General features: G+C 34.5%; 1 protein-coding gene across 2 annotated transcripts in view; it reads right to left on the bottom strand.

Moving 5' to 3' along the window:
• The window catches only part of ERLIN1 (ER lipid raft associated 1), a 33,349-nt gene that overhangs the window by 10,075 nt on the left and 12,237 nt on the right, over positions 1-11,037 (bottom strand). For both annotated transcript variants that reach the window (XM_012723958.1, XM_004680542.2), the window contains exons 7-9: positions 10,942-11,015; positions 5,397-5,455; positions 2,837-2,928 (exon numbers count right to left, since the gene is read on the bottom strand). In XM_012723958.1, the coding sequence (XP_012579412.1) occupies positions 2,837-2,928; positions 5,397-5,455; positions 10,942-11,015 (225 nt within the window). The remainder of the gene's footprint in view (positions 1-2,836; positions 2,929-5,396; positions 5,456-10,941; positions 11,016-11,037) is intronic.

Below are 11,037 nucleotides of genomic sequence, written 5' to 3'. Positions count from 1 at the left end.
TTAAAAAAAAAAATACAAAGAAATTGCTAGAAAGCCATATAGAAAAAGATCCTGAGGTAAACTTCAAATATCGAGACCAAGTGAATTTATCCCAAGGAACACAAAATAACTGAGTAAAGAAAATCTATCAATATAATTCACCACCTTAACAGTTTTCAAAAGAAAAGCCATGATTATCTCAACAGGTACAGAAGAAGAATTCTACAAGAATTCTTGGCCAAGCAAGAAACAGAAGGAAATGTTTTGACCTGATAAAAGCTAAGGATAGCAAGAATTATTGAGACTATTTAAAGTTAGTTATAAGACAAGATTGCCTATTACTTCTGTCCTTTCAACTGTGTACTAAAGTTACAACATAAAGCAAAAATAAGGATAGGTATGGTACTCTATAAAAACCAGAACTGTCTTGATCTGAAGATACAGCACTGATCAAACGGGAAATGTGAGGGACTAACAGAAATAACACTAAGTGTTCAGTTATCACTAAGATAACTAAATTAAAGGGAAAAAATTCAACACATACCTATAAAAAGCAACAACCAGTTAGAAAATGCGACTATTTACCACAGCACAAAAAAAGAGCCTATTTGCAATAGCAAAAAAATCCTGGAGACCTACATATGAATAAATCTCTAATAAACAATGTACAAGAACATCAAGAAGTGATGACACTTTTTTGAAAGACATTTTTCATAAATGAAGAAATAGAATTACAAGATTCAATTTTATAAATACTGTGATTCTCTCTTAATTGATGTATAAAGGAAATACAATTCCAACACAAACCCCAAAACACAGTATTTTACAGAAATTGAGGAACTGGTTTTAAAATTTATATGGAGGAGTAAAGGGACTAGAATTGTCCAAGATTATTTTAGGAATAGTTAGGAAAAGTTAAGAAAAATAGTTAAGAAGAAACCTGTTCTCCTAGATATAGCAAGACTTAATGTAAAAGTTACAAGTAAAAACAAGGTATTACTAGAGAAAGAATATGAAATTGAAAGAAAATACAGATACTAATAATAGAACAATTCATATAATGGGTCTTGTTATATGACAGATGAGGCATTAAAATAAGTAGAGGAAATAATGAACTGCTTACTAAGTAATCTTAGAGAATGGACTTGCCATTTGGAAAAAATAAACTGTATTCCTTGTCATACACTAAATTCTAAATGGATTCAAACCTAAATATGAAAAGCAAAACTTTGTAATTTTTAGAAAAAAATTATTACTTTAAGTTGGGAAACAGTACTTAAACAAGATAGGAAAAAACACAAACTCGAAAGGAAAAGACTGATGACTCTGATTACATAAAACTACGCATCAGAAAGTTCAAGGTAAAACACAAACTGGGAAACTCTGCAATGCATCAAACTGGAAAAGGATTACTATCCAGAACATGTGAAGAACTCCTGCAAACCAATTCCAAAAAGTAAATAAGTGTTTGGCTAAGGATATTAACAATTATACAAAAAAAGGGAAACCTTATTATCAATAATTAATATTCAATTTTACAAGAAATCAGGAATTAAATTGTCTACCGCCAACCAATTTTTTAAATTTATTGATAATTTCAAGGTTGAAGAGAATCTGCAAAAGTAGGAATTCAATACAGCAGCACAGAAACTGGAATTCAACTAGAAAAATCACAGTGGACAGCAATTTAGCAATGCTGTAAACTTGAATATGAGTATTCTCTGTTACCCATCAATCTACTCAAGAGATGTGTATTCTAGAGTACTTTTCAAACCACCTGTGAAATGTACTTTTATTCTTTTTTTTTTTGTATTTCAATCTAGTAGGAACCAATATTTTGTGAACCATAAAATAATTAATTACTAGGGTATAAATTTAAAAACAAATATACCAATATAAATTGACTTTTTATTAGATTCAAAAGACAAAATTACTGCATTAAAATGCTTTAAGGGCTTCTAAACATTCATTCTCAATTTTTGTACTCATCCTATTATGGATCAGGACAAAAACTGTTGACAGCACATTGACCTACACCAAAACTCTTGGACAAAGGACACAGGGAAAAGGATACCTCAGATGCACTGTTTGTAACAAGGAAAAATCAGAGATTAACAAAATCTTCACATCAGATTGAATTGGGGTTCACTCAGAATGAAATACACAACAGTTAAAAATGAATTAATTCTGCATGTATCCATATTAGTAAGACTCAAACAATGTTAGTAAGAAAAAAAAAGCAGGTTGTAAAATAAAAGGCAGAGCCAGTACTATTTTTATAGTTTAAAACATTTTTATGATGTATTATTGTTACATACTTATGTAGTACTGACAGAAAAGGTATATCAGCTTCAGAACAGAAGCTATGTGAGAAGAAAGGTGAAAGACCAGTAAGGGCACAAAAGAAGTTTCAAACAATATATAAATTTTTTCTTAAAAGAAAATATGATCTGAAGGAACTATAGTAAAATGTTAAGGCTTCATTATAGAGTCCAAGATGGCAATCTAATATCATAGTATCCTGGGATGTTAGAGAAGTCACTATAATTCAAAATGAGCTGTATTTTTTCAGAAGGCAGTTCTCTAGCTATCCAGATAAAACTGGTGCATGTTAACAGTGAGTATATACACTATGATGCTGAGTTTTAGACAAAACACTTTGCTATTCTTACTGTATATACACAAAAACCCTACTAGAACTCTGCCCAAAAACCTTATCCACTTTTTTTTCTGAATTCTTCACTCTCTGATGCAATCTTACTTGAGTACCATTAGCATCCAACTTAAGACTGATAGAGAACAGGACAAACTCATATGTACTTAAAAAACATCCATTTGAGAAAAGAAATTCAAGTACCTATAACAGCTTTTTTTCTCTCTGTCTCAGCTTCTTTCTCGACAACCTTTTGTTTCTGTGCTGCTATAAGAAGTTTTGTCTTCTCAGCCTCCCTATGGAACAAAATATTATAAAAATTAGAAATAGTTCTCTAAAGTATAATCACAATCAATTAGTTATCACTCTACAGTGGTTCAGAAAATCATTTTCAAAAAGAACTTTCTGACTCATTACAGTGAACAACAGATGACTTACCCTACTTTGACTGTAATGAATTAGAAGTGAAAGGTTAAATTATTTGCTTAGTCACCCAGAGAAAGGAATCAAATTTTGCACATTTGAACTTTAGACTGACAATTTCTTCTAACTGTACCAGGCAAAGGTCTGATCTGGGAAGTATCTGGAATGTACACGTGCTTTCTTTGTTGGCAGGTTTCCTACGTGAGCCCACATAGCAGCAATGTGCCAATGAGCAAAAGGCAGCAATCTCTGAGCAGATGCTACCTCGGGTGCATGGCTTGGCGAGCAGGTAGAACTAGATTTCAGCGTCCTAAGACGGCCACCCTGTGCAGTGGCGCTGTTTGTTGCGAATAAGATATAACTAGGTGGCAGTTATTAGGTCATAAACTTGGCTCAATATAAGGAAGACCTTTCTAAGGATTTTGAGTATTCTAGTAATAGAAATGAGACTGTCCTATCCCCAAAGTATGTACAAGTCATGCCTGGGTGATCATCTAGTAGAAATATTATACATATTTAAAAAAAAAAAAAAGATTACTATTAGGTGGGAGGTTAGATAACCCCAAGGTGGCTTTTAATTTTGGAATTCCAATAGTCTAAACAAATTAGGAAAGATGCAGAATTATCTGAGAAGTAATTCCAACAGTTTCTCCAAAACACCCCCAACAGGGAAAAAGCTTCTTCCTTTTCTCATGTCAACAGTCATAAAGAAATAAAATGACATTTCTGAATACTATGAGTTATATGAGGGCAGAGATACACAGTATTCACCTTTATCACCAGAAGCTATTACATTTACAACCTTTAAAAATACTGTATTCATACTTATGTTTTAGCTTTAAATGCTTTTCTCATCTTCCATTGACATTAAAGACATGGTATGCTTTAGGATTTTCAAAGAAGTGTTCCTTTTTTACAATGAAAAAGGAAATACAAAACTATGTAATAAAAGATACAGACAAGGAACAAAATGGACTCCAGAGTGTATCACTCCATAAAGAAGTATATTATTTCTCGAACCCCCCAGCATTTGTCTATTTGCTGTATTCTTGACTTCTGCAGTTATTTTTTCAGAATTTCACATTTTTCCTCTTAACATATCAAATTTCCTAAAGACGTTTGTTTCAACTTTTTCATACCTGTAACATGACGATGTTGCCATTTAAACCACACTACAGAACACTGAGGGGAGAGCACCAATTAAAAAAGGTGAGCTCTAGTCCCTTTCAGAATGTGCAATCAGGCATGCCCCTCTCCTGCTCCCCAGAGACTTCCATCCCCACTATGGCTGAACTAACCAAGAAGCTGTTACAGAGAGAAGCAGAGATATATCAACAGCTACGAAAGGATTTGAGTAAACTCATGTCAGGGTAGCAGAAGCTTGAGGCACAACTAACAGAAAATACCGTGAAGAAGGAGCTAGTCTTGCTGGATGGCTCCAACATGGTTTTTAAACTTCTGGGTTTCATGCTGGCCAAACAGAAACTAGGGGAGGCTTGGGTCACAGTGGAGAAAAGACTGGACTTTTCCCAGCATAAATTAAGATAGGAATTCCAGTTTTGAGACCTTGAACAAGTCAGAACAGAGTGAGACCTTTACTCAGATCCAGTGGGAGCCCCAGAAGGCCCTACCGGAGCAATGATAACAGGGACTCAGTGGGGCTGGGGAGGGAAGTGAGGGACTGAGGCTGCTCTAGGGTCTATGCTGTAGCTAAGACATGTGAAAATACCACAAATAAATCACAATACATATTCTCCTAAAGGGATGTACTCTAAAACACTTAGAAACTAACTTTTTGCAACCAAGTAAGTTCTTCCCTGTCAGTCCTGGGCACCCGAAAGAAGACAATCAGGAGTCAACTCAGGTACGGCTTTCCTACATGCAAATTAAAAGATCCAGATCTAGTAATTTTAGAAGCACAATCACATATAATAGAAATCCAAACTTTTCACCAATGATGGGTGTCTAATTCTTACTGTTACAACACAGTATTCAACCTTAACAGCTAGGAGTCTTTGTCACCTCTATTAATATTTAATTTCAGGGACTATTCACATCTAAATAATAGCTACTAAGGCTCCCAGTAACAGTTCCATAGCAACTGTATCCTTAGACACTGAAACTGCTTATATGTAAAGAGATGTTCATATGTAAAGAGAAAACTAAGAGTCAGGTAGGAATTAAGACACAAGAATAGGCAATATGACTAGGATAGAAATATGGACTAGACATAACTTCACCTCAGAACATGGTATCTCACACATAACTTTCCTCTAACCTGGTATACTAATATGTACATAGCCCTAAATAAAAGTATTGAGATCCCATGCAGATTACTCACATTAACTCAAAATTTCTTCTTATGGCTTCTGGGATTTTGGGTTTTGTAACACGCACAGCCTAAAAAATAAAAGTAAAAAAGCCAAAGTACATTTGAAAAATAAGATCTGAAACTAATTCTATGGAAGAGCTCAAACGAAACTATTAAGACAACTCTGACATAGCTGTCTACTGAACACATGAGAATCCCACTAGAAAATCTACTTTTTGTGCTATCACATCAAAAACCGAAAACAAGCCACTTTTTCTTAAACAAAACAAAACAAAAAAGCCTGGCTATGGGAAAAATTACCCACTGAGGCACTAAATTCAATAAACTCCTTTAGGGAAAAGACCTTTGAAAGACCAGTCTCAATTTGTTTTGTTTTGGTTCTGTCCATTCTGGTTTTTTTCCCCCTCTATTTCACATCCAGTATTTGTCTTTCTCCTTCTGACATTACTTGCCAAACATAGTACCATTCAGTTCCACTCATTTTTCATAACTGACAAAATTTCATTTTTTTTTTTATGACTGAGTGACTGAGTAGTATGTATAATGCCACGCCTTCCTATCTACTACTCATCTATCATTGGGCACTTAAGTTGTTTCTATAACTTGGTTATGGAAAAAAAGATAAACGGTATTGTAATGACCATGAGGAGCATATATATCCTTTCAAATTAGTACCTTTACATTCTGTGAATAGAAACCTAGGTGTAAAATCGCTGGATCATATAGTTTGCTCTGATTTTAAGTTTGAGAAACCTCCATACTGTTTGCCACAGGGGCTGGCTCAGTATACATTCCCACCAACAGTGTATCTTTTTCTACACATCCCTGTCAAGATCGCTGTTTCTAGCCTTTTGATACGGGCCAGTGCCATAGGTGTGATATGGTATTTCATGGTTTTGATTTGCATTTCCCTGATAAATGATGATGAGCATTTCTTCATGATCCTGATGGACATGTACGTCTTCTTTGGAGAAATATGTTTAATTTTTCTGCCCATTTTTTGATTAAATATTTTATTTTCTCTCTGTTAAGTTGTATGAGTTCTTTGTAGATTTTGGATTAGTCCCATACCAAAAGTATGATACAAATTATTTCCTTGCATACTGTAGAGTATCTTTTTAATAAGTTTCTTTCACTAGGCAGAAGCTTTTTAATATGATTTAATTCCATTTGTTTATTTTTGCTTTTGTTTCCTTTGATGTTGAAGTCAAGTCCCCAAAGACATTTAAAACCAATGTCATGCAATATTTTGCCAAAGTTTTCTGTGAATTTTATGGTTTGAGGTCTTATATCCAAGTCTTTAACTCATTTTGAGTTTATTTTTATATGTGGTGTAAGGCAGTAGCCTTGTTTCTTTTGCATGTGGCTGTCCTGTTTTCCAATGCCATTGTTAAAGAGACTTTCCTTTCTCCATTGTATGTCTTTTAGTTCCTCTGTCACAGTAACTGTTCACATAATGGGGTCTCTCTCAATTCTGTTTCATGGCTCTGTCTGTTTTTATTTTGATACCATACTACTTTTCATTATTGTAGATTTGTAGTATAGTTTGAAGTCCGGGAGTATGATATCCCCATACTTTTTTGTCTAGACTGCTTGGTTATTCAAGGTCTTTTATGGTTTCACATACATGTCAGCAATATTAGTACTTTTCTTTTGTCACTGAATGCCACTGAAAACTTGATAGGAATTGCAAATCTAGGTAAATTTAAAAGATCCTTCGTACTTTCTCTTCATTTTGATGGGGGTTGAAGATGAAATCCACTGGGGAAGGAAGGCCTGGGTCTTCAGCTCCCTGTGTTCCCACCCAGAAGTCTGCTATAGACCCTTTTAAAAATCAGGTGGGCTTGGATTTGGATATTCTTCTCAGTAAGAATGGTTAAGGGCTAATAAGATCATAAAGATAGGAAATTTCGGGATATTAACAACCTCTCTGTCTCACTTATTTCCCAACCTGGAAGTCTTGGGTCCTGTAAGTCCTAGATAGCCAATAGATGGTGACAGCATTTTTATTTTATGCATGAAGGGAAATGTTCTTCAAATTAAAGGTGGAAACTGACTTTCCTCCCCAGAAATAGTCACAGAATCAGCCTGCAGAAAGACAGCAAGGGGAAGAGCAAAATATTTCCTCTATCATTCTTAGATTTTTGCTACACTGTAAACTCGAAAGCAGATGCTTTCAAGCTCTTCTTAATAGATAGTTAAAATAAACTGAACTTTAGATTTTTTTCAAACTCTGAAAAATGGCAACCAGTTTAATGGCTTAATCTCACGAGTAATCAAAGAAATGTATATTAAAATAAAACTGAGGTAACCAATTGACTGCCATCTATCTGATGGGCAAAAGTGAAAACAAGAAAAATCTCTACATGTTACTGAGTTTGAAGCAATAGGCTCTACTTTCTGCTGGTGACAGTGAAATAATCTAACACTGAATAAACCAAATTTATCTGAAGATGTTTACATACTAATGTAGTCTCTGGGTATTATATTCAAGGAGACATGTACAGAAAATTCACTACACTATTATTTTAAAATCTATAAACCTGGAATGCATGTCCATTAGATGAATGGATAAACTGTGGTATATGTGTAATATATGTCTGTTAAAATGAGTTAATACAAGATATATATGTTTATTACATATCAGAAATAATCAATTAAAAAATGGCTAAGTGATATGTGCTGTGTGATATGACTTAGTTGTTTTCAAATGTGCAAAACAAGATTGATATATACTATATACTAAAAGTGTAAAAGCATGCATAAGAATGAAAAACACCAAAAGTAAGCTTATTTACTTCTTAAGAAGTAAATACATATACAGATATATATTCAGATATACCTGTAAGGTGTTATTCATTCTTAAAAAAGATCAAATGTGGGGAGAAATAACATCTTCTGCTGTTAATCAGAAAAAGATGTGGGCAAGAATAAAAGTGAAAGTGAGGAAATAAAACAGGAAACTGTTACAAAAGTCAGGCAAGAAATGGTAGCTTGACTTTAGGAGGTGGTAATGAAGACAGAGGTTAAACAGTTTTAAACAGAACTTGGTAGCAGAATCAGGATATTGGAACTGATGAGATGTTATGGGTAAAAGGACTGTCAGAGATGTCCTCCTACACTTCTAGATTAGCCTGAGTGGAGAGAGGCACCATTTATTGACAGGGAGAAAAAAACAGGAGAAGCAGATTGGACACGAAGGACCAAGAGCTCAACAGGTAAGAGAAGAAAGGGAAACAGAAAGATTAGTAGAACAGAACAAAATCCAAAAATGACTCTAGTCTTAGACCTTAGCATAAAATACAAACATCATTTCAAATGGGTGAGGGAAGGAATGACAAGCGCATAAATAATCTGTAATTACTGTTGTTACTAAATTGGGGGGAGGGGAATAGGAACCCCCCTCCCTCACAACTGATATCAAAGTAGATCCAAATGAACTAAAGATTTAAAATTACAATAGCACAAAGAAAGGAAAACTTGTAATTTCTAATTTTATTTACATTCCTATAGTAAAATGTTCTTAAAGCATGGTATCACAGCAAAATACTATAAAGAAAAAATATTAGAAACTACTATGCGAAGATCAAAAACTTCCTAATTGTCAGGAGAAAGAAATAAAGGTAAATGACAAAGAAAGAACTAGCAGGAAATGTTTTCTAAGTATTTATTAAAAGAGTTACAATAACATTAAAAAAGATAAAAACAGATTACTAAAAAATTAGCAAAAAAAATTTCACAAATGAAATACAAATGGCCAATAAATACAGGAGACATTCAATCTCAATAACCAGCACAAAATATTGAACTGATTTTCTCCAAAAGGAGAGAGAGAGCATGCATGCATCTGCAAATTGAGTATAGCCACACTTGTGTACAAAACTACAGCTCATAAATACTGTCAATGAAAGAGTGTAAGCTAAAATTTTCCAAAAGGCAATTTGGCATGTGTCAAAAACCCCCCAAAAGCTTTGACTCATCAATGCAACATTTAAGAACTTATCCCAAGGGAAGGATTTTAAAGGATGCAGAGCTTGGTCACTGCAATTTTATAGCCAGTGGGAAGATAATTCATACATACAAAGAAAGGTGTGAGGAATATTCACTACACTTTGTTCAATGACAGCAAAGGAAACAGGAAATGGTTATGTAATATATAGCAAGGACTCTAGGCAACTGTAAAGATGAATGAGATACCCCTCCAAGTAACAACAGAGGTAGAATCTAGGAATCTGTGACATTCACATTCACTATTTTTGAAGTTACCCCAAGTACAGCTAAATGAACAACCAAGATTTTACAATGTCCAAGATGGACATTTCAAATGATCCATTAACTTTGGTGGCTCACACTCAGGCCATCAGTCAGAGATAATGGCACAGCATCAGTCACGACTGGGAAAACTCTTGCCCTCGTCCCAGTCTTGTAGGAGATCACATAGTCACTCACAGTGAGTGCACACTCTCAGGAGGAGTAAAAAACTTGAGACACATGACACCTAAGCAGGTTTGTCTTTGGCTATAGTAATGTTCATCACAACTATCAACCAGTCTATGAACTCTGAGAGACGACATGAGAGAAGTCACACTACTACTTTTGAAGTAATTCAGATGCAGAGCCAGGCTTCCAAATTTAACTGAACATGTCCACAATAAAAAATGCATTTTATATTGATAATACAAATACCTACCCCATACACTTAAGTCAAAGAAAAAAGTTTCACGGAGTAATACTTAAACTTACTACATGCCATACACTGACTTCTTATTTAATTTCATTTTATGTAAAATGCTGGTTACAGCCCATGGAATTTTAGAATACACTAATGGATTTCAACCCAATTTAAAAGTAAGCTGATCCTACCCCTCCCTCCCCCCAAAACAACAAAGCCTATAACTTCCCACTAGTCTATCTCCCAGTACTACCATCATCACTGTCACCACCACACTCACTTGCTACCTGATTTTTTCCTCATACCATCCTCTCAACCACTGGAAATACCTTCTATTCCCCACATAAAATACTCCTATCCCCCACATAAAATCCTACAAATAATTCCAGATACACCTGAGATTTCAGCTCAATTAGTTGTCTCCTGAAACACTCTCTGGAGATATTCTCTACCAAACTTTTACCACAATATTTGTTCAATCATTTCATCTGTCTGTTACTACTTTGTAACAGCTATACTGTCTAGAATTATTGTTCAAGCCAAAACACAAAATCCTTTTTCTAAATCATTGTGAGAACAAGGCTTACCCTTATACTGATTTATAACCATTACAGTAGCTTAAAAATGCCTCACACATAGAAGGTATAGACTTTAATTCTTTGTAAAAGCCTCGGCTTATGTGTACCCCTTTACAAGAGTTATAAGAAAATGCTACCTGTGGTAAACTCCAAGAGAATTTTATTTTTGCAGAGAACTAAAGTCAGATTTAGAAATCACCACAGCACTGTCATTAAATAATTGCTGAGTAAACAGTTCAATGAAAGGACTATTGAATTCAAAGTTCTCAAAATCCACAAAGAACTTCCCTAGGAAAGGACTTACCTGTATTGTGAGGCCTGGGGCCATGACGTTTAAATCTTTCTGCAGAGCTTGCTTCAGGTTTTCATCTATTTGATCTGTTTTTGAAGCCAAGAACAA

The sequence above is a fragment of the Condylura cristata genome, unplaced genomic scaffold, assembly GCF_000260355.1.
Source record: "Condylura cristata isolate star-nosed mole 26May11 unplaced genomic scaffold, ConCri1.0 scaffold00011, whole genome shotgun sequence".
NCBI lineage: Eukaryota > Metazoa > Chordata > Mammalia > Eulipotyphla > Talpidae > Condylura > Condylura cristata.
This window is presented reverse-complemented; position numbering and strand designations above follow the sequence as displayed.